Source organism: Tyto alba, unplaced genomic scaffold, assembly GCF_018691265.1.
Source record: "Tyto alba isolate M040663 unplaced genomic scaffold, T.alba_DEE_v4.0 Super-Scaffold_17, whole genome shotgun sequence".
NCBI classification, from domain to species: Eukaryota; Metazoa; Chordata; class Aves; order Strigiformes; family Tytonidae; genus Tyto; species Tyto alba.
In genome coordinates this window covers 6,494,877-6,514,499 of record NW_024881279.1, presented here as the reverse complement: position 1 = coordinate 6,514,499, position 19,623 = coordinate 6,494,877, and the positions used below count along the sequence as shown (strand labels likewise).

General features: G+C 35.8%; 1 protein-coding gene across 6 annotated transcripts in view; it reads left to right on the top strand.

Moving 5' to 3' along the window:
* Positions 1-19,623, top strand: part of FAM13B (family with sequence similarity 13 member B) — a 51,448-nt gene that overhangs the window by 14,604 nt on the left and 17,221 nt on the right. For all 6 annotated transcript variants that reach the window (XM_042790015.1, XM_042790010.1, XM_042790012.1 and 3 more), the window contains 7 exons: positions 2,403-2,580; positions 3,213-3,357; positions 5,974-6,131; positions 12,946-12,987; positions 13,970-14,125; positions 16,102-16,237; positions 16,480-16,503. In XM_042790015.1, coding sequence (XP_042645949.1) covers positions 2,403-2,580; positions 3,213-3,357; positions 5,974-6,131; positions 12,946-12,987; positions 13,970-14,125; positions 16,102-16,237; positions 16,480-16,503 — 839 coding nt within the window. The remainder of the gene's footprint in view (positions 1-2,402; positions 2,581-3,212; positions 3,358-5,973; positions 6,132-12,945; positions 12,988-13,969; positions 14,126-16,101; positions 16,238-16,479; positions 16,504-19,623) is intronic.

The window sequence follows — 19,623 nt, the reverse complement described above, 5'->3', positions numbered from 1 at the left end:
ACAGTGTAATTCCCTTCTATGACTTGTAAAATATAGTGTGAAAATTGGGTTTTATCCATCTTTGAATAGATGACTGGAAAGACTTGGGTTGTTCTGGAAAAAGAGCTGTTCTTAAGCATGTAAGTCCCCATTTAGTTCCCTTTTGTTAAATATGCAGAGAAACTTCACTTAAATTTGCAGCTTATTTTCTTTACTGTCTTTTTTAAAATGTACAATAAAATGATTTCAGAAAAACTTAGTTATCTGTACCAAACAAATCAAAACACATAAACCTTTAAATGTTGTTTCCTGATAATAAAATGAGAGTTTCAGCTTCCTCCACTCAGGTTTTGGATTTTGATATTTTGACTGTCTGATAGACATATCTCAGTTTCCAGAATTAAAATAGCTGCATTTCAGGCAGAGGAATTACAGAAATGCAGAAGGTAGTAGTAATTTTGGATCCGTATGTTACTTCTGGTATTTTCCCTCTTTAGTAGGCCTTCCATATTGTTAGGTTAAGCTTAGTTCTCAAAACATCTTAGTTACACAACAAGATGTAGCCTATATACATCTTTAGACCTACACAGAACAAGCCTTGAATGGTGGTTCCTCAAAGGCAAGTGATTTTAGTAATTGGTCTAAATTTGACCCCAATGTGCTAGGCCATGTGTCCCAAAGTGTGTATCCATGGTTTCCTGTCCAAGGACTTCAGTTACATGTGAGAACATTCTTACTTTAGGTCTCTGGTTGTTGCTTAGAACCTAAATTTTAGGACAGGTTGGTTGGACAAAACACCTATATGTGTATGTGCAAGGCAGTGTGTCTATCACCTCTGTCCCTTTCTTTCTTTCTTTTTGAAGGTCTACTTTGCGAAAATAGTTTTCTAAGTTCTCTTTTGTTGTTCTGTTTTCTAAACACATTTCCAGAATAAACACTAACAATGTATTTATTTTATTGTGTTACTGTGAAAGAACTATTTTTCTGTGCCTGGTTAACTGTGTTCAAATACTGTAGATGTTAACTGTGTCTGAGCAAATGAAGTCCTGCCCGGTTACTGTTTTGTGTTACTGTACATACACAACAGGGAATTTACTCAATTATTTGATTTGATATTAAGGACGAGGATGTCTCAGCACTCTCACCTAGGGAGGCAGAGTGACTGCTCATCATCTTCAAACATTTTTTTTTTCCTTTCTAACTGATCCGAGAAGAGTTTTCAGATGTCTGAGAAAGAAGGGGAGGCTTGTTAGTATCAATTTTTCTCCTGTTTTGCCTTCCTGACATGGTCTTTATATGGAATTTCTCTGTTGGTTACAAACAATTGTAAACTGTTTGAACCTTGTTGCCTGTAAAGCTGATAACATAACAAATGTGATTTATGGGGAGATATTTTGATGACAGATACAGTTAAATGTGGGGTGAGAATGAGGAAGTTTTGTAGTGACCCTTTTTCAGGTCTGAAATGGAAACAGCAAGCTTTAAGCTAAGTATGCATTAAGATGATTGCATTGACATTGCTTGTATTCATCAGTTAAGTACTATAAAAGGAAGTAGAGTGGTGAGAATGGGATGCTTGTAGAGGAAAAAGTGTCAAAGAAGCTTGTCTGAAATGGGGAGAACTTAACTAGCTTTTAAGTTAGCTTGCTATCTCGAGCTGTTGCTGTCTCGAGCTCTTCTGCAAAGCAGTTGTTACGTAACAATGATAAAATGAAAGGATACAGAGAAGCCAGCTCTATGTAATCAGAAAATTCTGTGAGCATTAATTAGGGAAAACATGCTGAAAACTACTGATTGCGTTTGCAGAGGAGAAATATGGTGGAAATGATTGGTTTAGGTTATCAATTTCTGCTTCATAGAAGAAATTAAATGTATAGTTTAATTTATCACTAGGGAAAGTAATCTGATGGTACAGTGCTATGGAAGCAAGACTGGAGAGGGGTTTTTTATGTTCCCCTGTCTCTTTACCACCCCTCTAAGCCTCTGACATCATTGAAGAAGAGTGACAGATTAGGACGTAAGTTATTAGCCTCTCTTGGAAAGATCAGAGAGGAAGAGACTAATTTAGAGACTGAAACGAGAGGATCTGCTGCTGAGACAGATTGTTATGAAGTGCTGTCACTATAAATGCTCTTCAGATATGTGGGCTGGATGCTTCAGGTTTTGGGCTTGGGGTGTTGTTGTGTTTTGTGTTGTTTTTTGTTTTGGTTTTTTTTTTTTTTTTCATGGAGAAATTTTAGTATTAGAATCTCAGACCAAACGAATGCAAGTCAAACTCTGACATTTTAGGCTGTGGTCTGACCAGATTAGTTATACTTTAAAAGTAAGTAATTGTTGTCAGAGTCAAAAAGTTGATCAATATCAAATGTGAAAAAGCAGATGTTTTATTTCTGTGGTTAAAATGTTTTTATTACATTTTTCAGATTATAATAATGAAGATGAATTTGGAAGAAAGTTGAGGTTCCTCTTGCAGCAGCTTCCACCTGTTAATTACAGTTTGTTAAAGTTTCTGTGTAAATTTTTAGCTAACGTAGCATCGCATCATGAAGAAATTTGGTCGGCAAGTTCTTTAGCTGCAGTCTTTGGCCCAGATGTTTTTCAGTAAGTTAGTTATAAAAGTTCATGTGTTGTTTTTACATGAATTTGACAGTGTACATCTGTAGTCTAAAGTCTTTCCTAGTCCATGAGTAATAGTAGCAAGTACACAACGTCTTGGGCAATATCTCCCTTTCTGTTCCCCCCCATCCCACTCCCTCACCCAAGTTTTGTCATCTTATTTTTGTGCAGATCTAAACAACAGCTTGTCTATGAGCTATAGCATTAGAAACCACTGATTTGACCGTTGCATTACTGTAACTATACTGAGGTTCAAAATTTTTGGAGATCGTGTGTAAGATTTGTAGCAAGACAGCAGTTTTGGGAGAAAGCTGTTAAAAGTACAAATGTATTCTGGGGTTTCATCTCTACAGGAAAATACATGAAATTTAAATGTTCTTCATGAGAAGTTATTTGACTAAATAGTTGTTACTTCACTTTAAAATATAAACTAGTATAAAGCTTTATAATGCAGTAGTGTGAAGTTCTTAAGTTTAAGCTTAAAGTTCTGTGTTTTTAGAATGGATTAGGGATAATGGTGTGAGGTGTAGCCCTTAGTCATAGAAGTTATTCACAAGAGTTCTTTGGGAAAACAGTTGGATTTAGATTTTAAACTAAAACAGTGTTGAAATCTTTAGCATTTACACAGATGTGGAGGATCTGAAAGAACAAGAAATAGTTAGCAGAATAATGGCGGGACTTCTGGAGAACTACTATGAATTCTTTGAAAATGAAGAGGAAGATTTTTCATCTACTAATGATTTAAGCTCAATAACTGAGCAGGTAAGAATATTTCAAATGGCAATATGTTATCACTGAAGTAACTGTTACACACATTTATGTTTATGAAAGATATGTTGAAATATAATTGTCTTGAGTGTGCCTTGTGGTGGTTTCTTGCAAACTGACAAACCCTGGTATTTCTTAAATGCGTTTTCTTAACATAGGTATTGCCCGTGAAATTGTTGCTTTGTAGCAAATATGGCTATACTATATAGAAAAATACATAAGAACTAAACCAACAGTTATATCCTGCCCAACATAGGTGCTGTTATGCTATGTAAACAGTATAGCTTTTTAATTACCTTTTTAGGAAAGGAGAACTGTTTTTTAAGCAAATGCAGAACCATGCTGCTGTTGATGTTGGTCAATAGTGTTTCTAGGTGTGTCTTACAGAAACATGCAGGGTCTTGTACTTTGCTTGATGATGTTATCAGTGGTGGTTCCCTACGCCAAAATTGAGTGGTGTTTCTGATTCTAAGACTTCAAAATATCATCTTTACATTAGTGGGGAAAAATGTTGAAATTAGAGACACAAAGTTGAGTAGAGTAGAAATACTCTGGGTCCTAGCATTCAACTATAATGATGGTCAGGCTCACCTGGCCGTGTGACTGATGGTATCCATTATCACTCTATGCCTTTCCTCACAACAAATTTAACTTTGTGAAATAAAATACCATGTCATGCTGGGATAAATAGAGAATGCAGAGTTGTTAGGGAAATGAAAATGTGGTATTGTGATAGAACCTTCCTTTGGCAAATATTTTTTATTCTAAGAAGTTGTGGTATATAAGTGATAATGCACAGAAGTAGTACTTTTTGTATCATCAAAGCCAAGTTCATGGGTATTTAATAAAATCTTAGTTCAAACCCCTTCTTAGAAGTATGGAAAGCTGTAAACTGAATTTTCTCATGTTCAGGTGGCTTAACAAATGATGTATTTTCTTTAAAGAGGAAAAAAGGTAAATAACCAGTAGTTGCTAAGGAAGGTAGCAAGAAATCCTGAATTTTTAAAGCCTTACTGTCCCATGAATCCCTCTTCTAGCAAGTCAGGTAGGGCAAGTACTAGAGAGCAGCTGGTTGCTTCCTCTTCACTGTGGTAGGCACCTCACCCATCGGTCTGGACTGCCAGGCGTGGGCAGCAAGTTCTGGATTGAGCAGCTTCTGCTCTGCTAGCTCTCTGCAGTGTTTGCTGCCTCCTGAGCTCTTTGCAGGAATGTGTCTAGCACTGAGAACTGACATTCTGCATGCAAGAAGCTGTTAAATAAGGCTGGGCTATAACTTTTGCAACCTGAAGCTGAGGACTGTTGTTTTAGGTTAGGATGACTGCTCTTGAAACTATAATTAGTTGATCTGTACTCTCATGCTTTAAAATTACTGACTTGTCTGTGGGTCATATGTTTTAGCAAAAGTTTTTCCTAAGCACAACTGTGTGGTGTGTTTTGGTCGTTGTTTTCCCCCACCTGTGATGCCTGGTGGGGTGTCCCTTGAATTTCATGGTGTCTCCAGCAGATGTCAACAGTGTGCTTTTGTCGGGTCCTGCCCCTCCTCCCGGTTGGTGCGGTGGGGGTACAGAAGGGCCACTGTCCCCGCTGGGCACAGCCCCACCGGCTGCTGTGTGTGGCTGGGCTGGCCCTTGGTTCGCTGGCACATCCTCTTGCAATTACAGAGGAAAGTCAGGGATAAATACATTTTTTTGCCCTGAATGTAGTACCATATAACACATTACACTCCTTTTAAAAATAAACACCTACTCTCTGCCTTCTGTGTAATCTTAAATTTCTGAAGTTTAGATTTTTTTTTAATTCAGTGGTCTTGTTTTAGACTTGCGTGATAGGTACTATAAAGCATATTATCTTGAGGTGGCTGCTGCTACTTTAATTTTTGGGTTTGTAAGTTTGGGATATCAGTAATCAATCACAGAGGAGCTTTGCATATCAAACAGAATCCTTTTGTGTTTTACCTTTTTATGTTTTAGACATAGTTGCTTTTAAAAATATAAAGTGGCTATATTGAGTTGTCGGTTAGCTATATTGTTTCACTTTTTAAATTGACTGTATTTTACTGCTTCAGTAAAAACATCTGTGTTGGGAAACAAAAACCCCAGAAAACAGACAAGAGGCTTCACAGAAACTTCTAAATACTCTTGTTCTTGTATTTACCCTTATAAGTATTAATTTAGTACTTCAAAGTTTGGATTCTTAGAGTTCTATATTGCCTTCTATAGAAGGGTTTGAAAATGCTTCTCATATATGAATAAGGCTACCTATGGAATACAGGTGAATTATCTGTCTCTGTTTTATACATAGAGGAAAAAAGGTACTGTGCCTTGTGACTTCAGTGTGGCTGGGATTTTGTTATTTCTTGATTCTGCTTGTGTTTATTTACTGCATCAAAGGTGCTTCTCTTTTTTTGTCCAGTGTTTCAGAATGGCTATGTAGCTTTTTAATGATGTGGAGTGTATGATTTTACATAAACGCAAATCTAGTGTGCCCGTTTTTCTAAAACGGAAAAATGTATCTTACACACATTGTTTTTATCTCTGTCATGCTCTTTTAATTCCCTGGACCTTTCAAAAGAACTTTTCAAGCCATTGGCTGTATTTAAATCTATTTTAGATCAATGATCTCTTGGAAGAGGAAGAAGATGTGAAGCTTGAGCAGTCTGAAGAACTTCCAGAAGATGGCACAGAGAAACCTGTTGAAAGGCCAGCTGTGGTGCATCTGGATATGACAGGGAGTCTCTCGGATTCCAGGAGTGTTACAGCATCAACAAGGTAACTTGTTTCTGCCTTGGAGTTTTGATTTGAAGTTTGGAGTATAGTCTGTTCTGTCTGGGAGAGACTGCCAGGTTTTAGAGATAAGGGTGTGTCTACAGACTGAAGTTTTAGAGATAAGTGGTGTGTCTACAAATGCAAGCTTTAGAAGTATGGGAAAATATGGGATAAAATAACTGCTCCCAAAATCAGCAGAGGAATGCCTGTAGACCTCAGATTGAATTAACTTTGGTGATTTATGCAGAGAAAGGAAAAAAGGGCATATTATAGTAAAACTGTAAGGTGGTATTTAAACAGTAAGGTAAGTAGCAGAAATATTAAAAGAATCTGAATATTGGTAGATGCAAACCCATGCTGTACGGTCTTTCCACCACTCCCTTTCAGTGGGAAGTTCTAGGGTCCTAGGACTATTTCTTGTCCTGTGCTAGTGAGCAGAGATGTGTCCTTACATGACGCTAATTCTTTTCTAAACTTGTGAGAATTTGTCTAGACTATTTTTTTTTTTTAATTCCCAGTTTGGTCAGGTGTTAAATGAGAAAAGTACTTTATTGTTTCACTATAGTACAGTGGAATATATTTCATAAACAATTGTAATGAAGACTCTGTAGATGTGATTACTTCCTGAAAATATACTAGAGAAAGAAAACGCCAAGGATGAAGAGGAACTATATATGAGCAAAAGGATAGTGGAGAACAAGTGGGGTAATATTGACCATTAATGATTTCTAGGTTGGAATTTAGAGGTTCTGGAAAGGCTTTTAGTAGGAGCAGTGTGGAGAAAACTTCGAGCACTTTAAAGATGGCATTTTTTTGTAGAATGGCTTGCTTGCAAAAAAAGTTGATTTGAGGGTCTAGAAATTCTCCTTAATTTGAGTTGAAATGAAGACTGTGGATACCCTGTTTTGTGAAAGTTTGCTTGCTAATATATTTGTAAAACCCGTGAAGATCCTTCTTCAGTTAAATTCTGACAACTAAATTTATCTCTGAGGCTGATGATTCTTCGTTATATCAGTGTAGGAGTGATGTGACTGGAACCTATGCACTAGTTGAGGTTTAATTTGATAAATGCCTTTTAGAAAAAAGTTATTGGAAAAATGCATGGAAAGCCAAAGTCTCACATTGTCCAAACAAGTACACTGGCTGCTGGAGGGACCTGTGTTACCTGCCTGAGAGCCAGACTCTACAGAGGGGTCTGTTTGCATAGGGCTCTGCTGGTAGAGAGCTGTGAGCAAGCTGGGAAGGTGCAAAGTGTGGTACAGGCAGGAGTATTGGAGCTTTTAATTAAGACCAATTCTCATAAAGGAGACGGATAAACTTAAAATTGTACTTCCATTTGAGATCTTATTCGTGCTTGCTTGTAATACACAGGTTATATTTTACTTGCTTATAGTATACAAGTCTTTGTTTTTAAGTCTGCTTTACTTGTACTCAGAGTTTACATTTTAGAGATAGTGAATTTTATCTTTTCCCTTCTACAGCATGTGTTTGGTATGGGCACTGCATGTAAGAACTTGTAGGGAGGGGTGAAGAAGAATATATAATAAAAATGTGACTAAAAGCAGAAGAAATGCAGGGAAAATCACAAGCTTACTGCCTAAGACAGTAGTGTCAAGAATGAGGATTTCAGGTTGAAAACTGTTCAGCTGCTTGGCTGCACACTTCCTTATACTTCATTGGAAGAATTTGTAGAATATAAAATAATGAGATACACATAATTCTGTTTTGTAATATAAATTATATTTTAATAGTTAATTGTCTTTGTCAGCAATATAGCTGTTTAATTATAGTTTGAGTTAAATTAAAAAAAAAAAGTTGCTGCAGTTGGAATTACTACAAAAGTGCTCCTTCCATTTAAAGTTTCAAAGCAATTTAACTATTTACAGGTATTTAGTTGCTTGTAGAATGTGTAAGCGCAGCAGCAGTGACAATCTCAACATGTTTGAGAGTTTAAATTTGATAGCCTGAAGAAAAAAACATTTTTACTTAATGTTTAGGGTTAATTAAAAACTAATAGACATTAATTATGGTTGGCATTTTACATAATTTGTGGGGAAGGATAAGGAGGAATTCTGTAGAAGAGAATTTTGACTGTAAAACCAGAACTGCAGGAAACATGTAAAAGAAATAATTATAGAGCATGACAAAGTATGCTTTATTAAACTTTAAACCACTATAAATACTGTAAATATTTTTGCAAACTTTGAGGCTTTCATAATATGCATTACTTTTTTTTTTTGTTGTTTTAGTTTCTTAAAGTAAAAAAAATAATTAAGAAATGTTAACACAGGTTTATTGGGATATTTGCCTTGATATAGGATGTGCTGCAGCTTATAAAAGGAAGAGAAGGAGAAGTAAATCTTAAATATGATTCTTGCAATTCCGTAACGTAGAGTTTTGTTGCCTCTGTTGTCAGATTTTGGGAACCGAGTATCTGTGTATTTTGGTCTCCTTGTGGAAAGAGGGAAAAGAACACTGAGGTTGCATGTTCTGCATGTTAAAGAATGGTTATCTTGATTCTTATGATGGGTTATATGACCTTCCTTCAAGTTATTTGGACTATAACTTGCTTATTTTGCTCATTACCTTTTTTCTTAACTCATTCTGTTTGTTCTTTCTGAAACATTTGACCTTCATGCATTGCATGGTGTTAATTTGACTTTGAGTTAGAGATCTGGTGAGAAAGTGGATAATCATTAATGCAGTTTGATTTAGTGGCTGTTCAAAAATGGTATTTAAAATAAACCTGTTGAGCATTCCTTAAACCCGTTACCCAGTCAGGGAGCATTTGTTGCACACGAGTTGACATTGTGTATGTAAAGGAAACACCGTATTCTCCGTTATCTGAAGCCTTTTCACCACTGCTCTTCTGGTTTTGCTGTCCTGACTTTTGGAGAAAAGAATTACTGACTCAGCATTGCAGCTGACTTTTAAGATGTGCTGTTTAAATAACCACTTTAGAATCCTTCTCTGTCACTATTCCAAATTTTTAATCATTGTGCTTTGCCAACCAGTATTTGCTTTACTTTTTGCAGTTCATCTCAAATATTGTCAGTCAGAAGCCTAATATAAAACCTCCTGATAGGTTATTTGGGCTTTTCAAAATTATATGTGTGAAAATATGATATAACAAGTAGTAAGTTCAGTAAACAGTTTGTTTTGTCTAGAATAAGTGCAATTACAAGGGCATCATCTTCACTGCTTGTGTAATATTTTTATTAACCCTTTTTGGTTTAATTAGCTCTGACTGAGAGAAAGACAATAGTATTAACAGCAACAAAGTCAGACAAAATATGTATATAGCAAGGCTGACCAAATATAACAACTGCCTGAATTGCTAGAGAATATATTCTTATTTTAGTTCAACGCTCTCTTTAACATCCACATACTTGTCCCTACTTCCATCCTAGAAAATCTCTGAACAACACGTTGGGAAAGCTTTCAAGTGTTGATTGGGCAGCTTATTGTCAGGAGTGACCTCATGTTGCAGTCTATTTCTATTTAGACTGCAGGGTTTAGTGCAGCACTCCAGAAGTACTGTCTGACAAGCAGCCATTGAATCCCAGCAAGCAGTATGCATAACCAGCAGCCAACATCACGCTTTGCTGTTTTTCAAATGAAGCATTTTTACATGAAGTGCTCATTTGGGATAGCAAAAATAATCAGAATGGCCTGTAAAGTTCTGCTGCACAGGTAAATATATGAAAGGAAAATGTTGCTTTGATATGATTGCAAATAAGACTTCTTTTAACTTTAAAATTCTGTGAGATTAAATGTATTTTGGATACTGTGAAATGCAATATCACAATTGATTTTTTAAAAATGAGAAATAAGAATCTTTGTACAGTCAGTAAATTACCAAGAAAAACTTTGAAATGTTTTATCTCTAGTTAATGTTAGATCTATTTTTCTATCACGAGGTATGTTTTTACTGGGACTTTTTATGGGTAGGAAGACAGTGCAAAAGGGATTCTCAGGAGAGGGTTAGCATTATGAAACAAAGATGTTTACCTTTCTGTGTCTTGCTGTGTCATGCTGCGTTAAGGCTCTGTGTAGCAGTATAAATTACAGCTTTTAAAAAGTATCCTTGAACTGCGGTACATTGGTTTGGAAGTTGTAATGTATTTTCAGCTAAGAGCGATTGACACATTTCTTTCAAAAAGTGCTTAATTGCTAAAGTGGTTAGTTGAAGACGTAAGATAACGTTTACGTAGTAAGAGGATTCTTTAGGCTTTGCGATACTGCTGATTTATGCACATCTTTTGCTGAGTACTTCTAATGCATCTAAAGGTGTTTAATAAAAGCACTGGTGAACGATCCTGTGCTGGGATCTGAAGGTTATGCAGTAAGATGGAAAATTTTGTTGTGAACCATGTCTGAAATCTTTTGGATTCTTTGGAGTTGAGCTTGATTGTCTCCACTCTTGACACAGTTCCTCATTGTCTCAAGTGGTAGAATAAAAGGATTCCAGGTCGTCACAGTTTCCTATATATAGTATTTGTACTTGTGCCCTTGACTGATTTTTTTTTTTTTTTTTTTTTTTTTTTTCTCCTCTCTTTTACAACTAGAGTGTTGCAGTGTTCAGTGCTCTGCCTTTCACCCCCTTCCCCTCCCAATTTACCCTAGGAGTGACTGTTTTAATAGTAAATTGATTTCAAAGTATACAACTATGTATTACTACTTTTAGAAAGTAAGCATACCTTTTATAATGCAACATACGTAGAATTTACTGAAAATACTGATTGGATACTTAAGCCAACATTTTTTGTGTTTTGAAATCTTACTGTTTTTCTTCTTTGAGATTCTTGCTCATGCTCCTCCTCTCTTATCTTATTCATGCAGCTGAACTTATTCACAGCTTTCATGTCTTCATTTTTTTATTCCAAGTATTGTCAAAACAAAAATTGTTTATCAGAAGACTTAAACACTTTGTATTAGTAATAGGGCTATGCTGAACTGTGCACAGAAATATCAATGAAATGTAAATATCTTAAGTTACAAACTTTTTCTTACCATTTCTTTGTCTGAAAGAAAAAACTGAAATGCCTGTGTGCTCATCCTCAGTTGTTTGATCTGGCAGCTTTGAAACTAGTGATTACAGGATCTGGATTCTACATCAGGTGTTTTAATTTCCCAAAGCTATGTGGCAATGTCTATTTCGAAATAGTAGTTTAGAGCTGCCTGTTTGGTCAAAGCATTTGGAATAGATCAGCATTGGTTTTTCACCTAGGCAAACAAACAAAGATCATAAAGTTAGCTTGATTAAAAATCAAGTTTCCATTAAATAAAAGAACAGAACAAACCAAAACAAACAAAAAAACCCAACCAAAACCAAACTTCTGTGAGCACCTGCTTGTTCAGTTGTTACATGGTGGTGTTTAAATACAGTGCACTTTGATATTGATCCAGTACAAGTTGTCTAAGGCAAAAGGGCATAATTATTTTTAAATAAATACTTTAACCACTTTCCTTATCAGCTAGTGTTTAATTGAAAGTCTTTTATTGCTTGTGTTGCATCTACTTAGAGGAAGAAAAAAATAGAAAGTCTGCTTGAGGTGGTCTAATTATCTTTACCTCTCTGGTGGTGGAACTACTATTCAACTTCATAAGGTCTAAGCAAGATATTCCTTGCTATATTAAAACTATTCTTGGGTAGGCAGAGAGACTCTGTGTTGTCTAGCGCAAGCAAGACTAATATCTGTCAAAACTATCTTGTGGCGGTAGTACATGTTCAGTTCTCCAGTGGGGTGGCAAGCTCGCTTGTATTTCAAGATTTACTTTATGCATTCATGAAAATAGTATTTAAAATCCACTTTGGCTGCCAACAGTGTTGTTGCATGGTAAAGAGTAGATTAAATTTTCTTTTTCAGCTTTTTGAGCTTAGTTATATATAATAGGAAGATAAAACCTTTGTTTACCTCCCTCCCCATGTCCTAGTAGAAATAAAGTTAGTATTTATTTTTTTCTGAATAAAACCTGTAAGTTGCAATTCATTGCTGTTTACAGTAGAGTTTTCTTCTTTTATTTAATTTTTAGCATATTTACCGTTACTTTGTCTAAAATGTAAGTATTCTGTTTATAATGACAGAATTTTGATTATATTAATGGATAATTGAAGAGGGAGAGCATACATGAGTTAGCTTACTTGAACTTACTTGTGTTAGTTACCTTGGTTTCCACCCTTCTGCTCCCCTAAGAGTTTAACATTTTAGGCTGAAGTGGCTTGTGCTAGGAGATTTCCAAGTGCTTTATGTGGCTTTTGTCTCAAAACCTCTGGAAGGCACCTGCCCTGGACTTGAAATGTAGCTGTCCTTGGAGAGTGCTGCAGATCTGTTGAATGTTGCAGAATAAAATTATGCAACAGTCTGACAGTCAGGGAAGAACCTCTATGAAATTGCAACTGTGGAGGAAATCAGAGTAATTTGGAATTTGCTTTAGGCAGCAAGGTTAAAATCTGCATTCTTAAGCAAGGTGTCAGGAAGTCTTTGGAGACTAAGTGATTAGTATTTCCCATGGGAAAGATGGTACATCTGAGAGCTTATAGCTTCATAATATACTGGGTATTGGCACTTGAGAGACAGAAATCTGCATTGCTAATTCTACAGCTTTCTGCCATATGATGGTGTTCTTTAGGATTTTTTCATGTAAATAATAAAGGGACTGCAAATCATTGTTTTCTTTACATATTTATTCTATGTTTGTTAGCTGCATTACATGGAGTCTTCCAGTATTTTCTAACTTGTTTTCTGTTGACTTCAAGACTTATTTAATGTGAGAAGTTTTTGCATTACATTAACTTTTTTCTTCTTTATTGCAGTGCTCATATCTCTCCCATAAGTATCTTGCCAGCCTCTGCAGAGTGAGTATAATCAAAATATAAAATGTTTGAATTGCGCTGTTACTAGAATATGCAGAGAAGATATGTCTTTTTTTTGGGAAAAAAAATGTAGTATGTTTGATGATTACAGTTATGAATGAACATATTGTAGTGTGAAATATTTAACTTATAGCATTTGACACTAATGCAGGAAAAACCTAATGTCTGTCAGTGTTGACTGCAGAAGTATGAGAGCACAGTATGGTAGAATATAGATTTCAAAACACTTTGGTTTTATACTAGATAAGTGATAGGTGCTTGACTTTAAAATTATGATGGCATTCACATTGTATTTTTAGGAACATTGTGTTTTAGCAACTTCCGGTTGTTAGTATTGAGTACAACTCAGTGGAACTGTGTACAAATGCGGAAGAAAATCAATGCACAATTCCAGAGTTCAAAATGGGGTAAACCAGTTTAAGATTCTTACAGGAGGTTTTCTTATAGGCCTAATAGCCTATTTTGGATGATCTGGCTAAGCAGCACTCAACAGAGTAGTCTGTTCTTAAAGAATGCTGCTCTTTTCTTGATATATCTTTGAGTATATCCTGTGTCCTTCATCAGATACTTGCTTCTTGTCTCTGCTGTTCATTGGCTCTTGCCTTTTAAGATGGTAGCCCCATTCAGGAGGGCTTACAGGCGGCTGTGCTGAAGTGGTACCTGCTCCAGGGTTGACCCTGACCTGTTATAGTTACAATATTTTACTGTCCTATTAATATATTAGGCTTTTGTAAGTTTTTGTGTGTAGCTATTAAAAAAATAAGTTAGTTATCGTAGTGTGTTGACTACTCTTAAATTACTGTTAATAAGACTTCATAATACTTAGGAAAAGTTAGGCTCGTTTGGCCTTGAAGTACTTGTTAAAGAGTACTGTTGTGTGTCAAGTTATCTCTGCCTTTCTGCATAGTTGATCAATGCGAGAGGAGAGCTCTTAATACGAATTTTCTGTATTTTTCCTTTTCAGCATTTTAGAAAGAACAATTAGAGCAGCTGTGGAACAGCACCTTTTCGACCTGCAGAGCAGCTTAGATAATGATCTTAAACATATACAGCAACACAGACTGGGCTGTAACAGTGAAGCAAAAAATCCCAGCGGGGATGAGGAAGGATCTAACAACCAGTAAGATTGTGTTGTATCTGTAATGAATTCTATAGGATTGTATATCTTGACTCTTCCAAAACAAACTACCCCAATCCCTCCACCTCAACCCAAAGCAAGAGTTATGACTTTGCTATTAACTTCCATTTATCTCATATTTTAAACCAAATTAACTTCCATCAGTTGACAGTAATCAGCAGGTCTTGAAGCAAATATTTCAAATTGATCTTATAGCTAAAAATGTTGTGAAGTGTAACTGCCTCACTGCTGAATTCTGTGGAAGTAGCAGAAGAACTTAAATTTACTGAAGTGCTTTCATTCTTATCTCAGTGTTGTTACTTATGACACAATTTTACCATTAGAAAGCTATTGTAGATGCAGTTTCAGTTTCTTTACCCTATCTTTCCATGTCAACATAGCTATTTTACTGCTCCGGCTGCCCGTGTCAACAAAACAGCTAAATATGGATAGAATAAGCGCTGTGGGTCTATTTGCATAGAGTTCCAGTCTCATTTGGTCAGCTTTTATTTTTACTGTAAATATTGCTATGTTATGAGTGTAGCATTTGCCATGGCAGCATTGAGAAGCGGGTACATTTTGGTGCTTTATTAAAAATATATAGTTGTGATTAATACCCAAACTCCAAAAATACGTAGTTGAGTAGGACTTCATTGCCTAAATTCCTTTGTTGCTCAGAGCCTGAAATACGTGAAGTATTCAGAGATTCAAATGCCGTTTTATAAATTGTTCAATCTTTACTGTTTTTAGAAGTCTTATCTCTGACAAGAGGTCAGACTAAAGTTAGCAGTTGATCATAAAGTAATAATCATTGCTAGTAATAATCAATTAAAACTGAATTTTATTGCTTGAGATTTAATGTCTTTGGGTAATTTCCTGAAAGACCTGCTGAAGCCGAATTCCTTCAGTTACAGCATAAGTGCTTTAAAGGTTGGCTGACTTCACAGAAACAGAGGCTAAAAGTACCAGCACTGCAGTTTGAAACCAATATACTCTTCTGGCACAGTGACTATTTCAAATGCTTCTGATCATCATTCCACTGTGGATTAGCCGTAATAGAGGATACATGATAGCATTCCTGAAAGAGGTCACCTGGGTGTTCTAACACAGTGCCACCAGCAGACTATGCACAAGGCAAATACACAGTTAAATGGAGATCTAAGAAATGCAGTGATGAGGTGTGCATTTCTTTGAAATAATTTAAAATAATTGCTAGGATTATGAAAAAAAGAGTTAAAATGTTAATTTCCATACCAAGCCATTTAGTAACTGTACATCTGATAGAGAAGAAGCATTTTTTAAAGTAAATTGGAATTCTTAGTGAGGAAAAGGAAGGCAAGGGAGTCAAAGGCTTGTGATGAATTACAGAATTATGTGGTAACAGGGATGGTGGCATGTAAAGAATGTATGGACATAAATATGGTGTAAATTAGTTTTAATCTGGTTGTACTGTTACAAGCCTTAAGTTAAATTCTAGGAAGATTAAATGTTAGAAATAATGGGATTTCTCACTGGAGGGGAACATGGTGATACTGGCTATAAACTAGCTGGCTTCAGTATTGAGATGAGTGTAGCCACAGCAGCTTCATTAATTCACAGTAGTTTCGGTATGTTATTACTTCTGGCTGTTGGCGGTTTTATTCCTTAGGTCAGCATAGTAAGTGGGGGGATATATGCCTGACCCTTAATACAAGAATCAAATAAATAGATTTTAATATGTCTATCCCATACTGTTGTAGAAAACCTCAGACGTATATATAACCTACATAAATAATTAAATTTGCCTACAGGTTATAGAAATTATAGAAATTGCCAGTATCTTTAGTGAGAATAATTTTGTTGAAAAAAAAACAAAACAAAACACCCTGATGTTTAATACTGTTTAAGGAGACCAAAAAAAAAAAGAAAAAATTCTGTGTTTTTTTTTCTTTTAGATGTGGAACAACATGTTGCTAAAATCTTTCTGTTCTTATCTTTAGGAATGATGTTATTGAAGATAATGACACTGGTAGCAGTGAGAACACAGGAGACAGCTCTGAAGTATTGGTTTGCACAGATTTAGACAGTGAAGCTATGAAACATGATACTGTAACTGAGGAAGAAGAAATCGTTCAGGTGAGAGAAAGAGCCTCCTGTATATGAAAATCATAAATTGCTATGACTTGGGCAAAGTGCTTTAGAGATCCAAGTTTTCCTCGTAGTCCTGATGTAGCACCAGCAAAACAGTGCTATTGCTCTGTGCAATTAATTGCCTTCTCCTCTATGCATATTTTGTAGACATGCACAGAGAAATTTCTGTGTACTTTGTCGCAACTTGCTTGGACCCTGACTAATGTTTTTCTATTGGTCTTTCACAGGTACCAGCCCTTCCTTCTGCTCAGGTAAGTCGTCATATCACCAAACATAGCACTGGTTAGAAAAGCATCTGTGTTAGTAAAGGCTTCCTGAGGAGCAGAAGATACAGACCTGTGGTAGCATAGCTCACAGTTAGTCACACCTTTTACAGTATCAAGAAAGGGTAGAAGTAGCATTCACCTTGAGATTCTGCAGCTTCTTGACTGTGCTTGTGCTAGGAAGGTGTGGTTTTGTAATTAGCTAGTTACAGCCTTTTCTCACTCTTTCCAGTTTCTTGTGTTGTAGGCATAGATATCTGTTCTTTTCAACACATCTTCATCTCCTTTCTACTTGAAAGAGGTTCTGTTACTTCTCCTTGGACCTCTTTGCTTAGATATTTGACTTCTGCTGTGCTGATAGCATGTGTCCCTCCATACTGATACACTTAGAATTCTTACACTTGAGGTGTTCAGCAAAAGAAAAATGAAAGAAAACTAGACTCGTGACCTCCTGAAGAGGTTCAACACTTAATATTGTCATCCTGACCATTTGTATTCCAGAGCAGAAAGATCTGTCTGGAATGGTGAATGAGCACATATTAGGATGTGATGCTAACATGCCTGTAAAAATAAAATACTTAGTTGTACTTTTTAAAAGCTGTTTTGCTCAGAAAATACAATATTAATGGTACTTGAAGCTGCTGGCAGTTCAGAAAGCAACTGAAAATGTAAACAGCAAACTACAGGAAAATCAGGTGTCATAGATTTAATTTTGGCTTTACTTTTATATGTTATACTTGAACAGCTTCATGTCACTGAAAGAAGCAAGTATTACATACAGTTTGAATGGAAGCCTAATACTGTAGCAACTTCAAATGTTGAAATAATTGTTTGCCCTGTATGATAAACATGCCTCAGCTTTGCTTTGAGTTGCAAATTATTAGATCTTCACCTAGAATCAAATGTGAGGGTTTGTAGTATGTATGGCCTGAATTTGTAATGATGGCCTGGACTCTACCAGCATTTTTTATTAACAAACAGACATCAGTCTCTTATTCAGGGTGTTTATGTGATCAAGCAGTGCTGTAAAATATGTGCTGACAGAAATTAAGTCAAGTATAACATTAATATGCAAGATAATATAGTTTCTACCACTCTGTATGAAATAGCACATATGTAGCAGTCAAATAAGCACTTCGCTTCTAGTGAAAAGTTCAAATGTATAGTTCCTTATTTATTTGATAAAACTTCTGTTGTCATAAATCTAAATGATGAATTCTGTGGGTAGAGAGATTTGATACACATGTGTAGAGAACTTTTTGCAATGGTTTTTAGCTTCTTGCCTGTTAGTCCATAAATCTTTCTGAGGGTTTCCTGAAAGATAACTAGATAAGCAAACCTATTGTTAGTAGACATAAATTAACTAGAAGAATTTAATGGGTGTGTGAACTTGAAAAGATAGAAATGGATGCCTTAGCATAGTGAAACTGAGTCTTGTCTTGAATCTGTGTTTTTATTAAAACAAAATGTTGCTGTAGTGCTTTTCGCTATTGTAATGTGTTCTTCTCTTAGCCTTCTGTTTGCTTTCGTGAATCCCAAATGACTCTTCTGAATCACCTAACAAGCCAAGTTTTTCAATTGTTCCTGCTAAACTAGCATATTGTTTCAGAATCCCGTTCTGTAAATCAAAATTTTGAAGGATGTATTGATTGTCCATGTTCTTTCCTGATGCATTAGTGTCAAATCTTGTTATAAAGAAATCATTAGATTGTTATCCTATAGTGCAAAATGCACAAAACATGATGTTGCAATTACATGGTATTTTAGCCAATTCAGGGGTTTTCAAGAACTCTGTTGATAGTACAGGGTAGAGTTCCAAATTTCTGCTACAAGTCTTTTTTGACTGGCTGTTGGAAGTCTTTTCTTTGTAGTATTCATTTTAGGTTTTCAGACTTTTGACAATGAAAACCTTCAAAAGCAATAGAGAATGAATTTCTCATACTAATTCCTAACACTTAACTTCATCCTGACTTCCTAGTTAAAATATATGCTGAGCTTTAGAAATCAAAACTCAGAAAATAGAAATGTAGATGGAGAAACAAAAATTGCAAATTGGTGGCTTTTCAGCGCATTTATATGCAGTTTTGATGGTTTCAAAGAACAGCTGAGAAATGTGAATTTAACCTCTTATGAAGTGTGTGCACTTCAGAGTTCAAGTGCATTACTGTGCTAAGAATCTGAAGGGGAACAAGATGCTTGGAAGCACATGGTCCTGTATAGATGCGCTTTTATTGTCATACCTGATGTCATTTGTGGTCTTTTTTGCTTTTTGATATATTTATGACCTTTGATATCAGTGGTAAGGTGGCATTCTGGGGTGAAGTTTTGTGATTTTTTTCAATGTTAATTTCTACCTTCTTGTTAATACACCATTTTAAATATTGTTGGAGAGTTGAATCTTTCAAGGAGATGTTCAAGGAAATATATGAAAGGACTTTGAGAGGGGCATGTAGGGTTGTAGGAAACGAAAGACGAGCACATTGGCTCTCCTTTGGGTCTAAAATGGAAACAAACAGCTGTTTCCACAACTACAATAAGTGTGACTATTCAAGACTTGCATGGCTCATCTCCAGGGTGGAAATTACCTGCTGGAGTAAGACAAATGCACTGTAATTAAAAATTGTTTCCCCGAATTGAAATTTGACTTGAGGACTGAAATAATGTAAACAGAGTAATGGAGTTTTGTCTGATAAGGGTGAATATTACTGTCAGCAGTGTAAAACTGTCAACTGTTACATATATTTAAACTCTCTAGGTAACTTTATATTCAGACATTTTAAAGATAATTTGTGAGATCTTCTTAAAGTCTGAAACCAGATGTAATCTGCTACAATAAATGCCATTTTTTATATTTCACATTTCTTATATTCCCCAAATAAGACACTTCTGGAAGAAATTGAGTACCGGACTTAGGCGTAAATACTTGAAGTAGTCAGTCTTCCTGTGCCAAGTTTTAGCGAACAAAATGGTGACAGGCATTCATCTGAACTTGTTTTGTGAGATGGTGTCATAGAAATGCCAACATTTCTTCATCCCCTTCCAGTTCTGTTGCTACTTTATTTAGTAACAGGGATTAGTAGCTCCTTTTAGAAAGTCTGTCAGACTTGT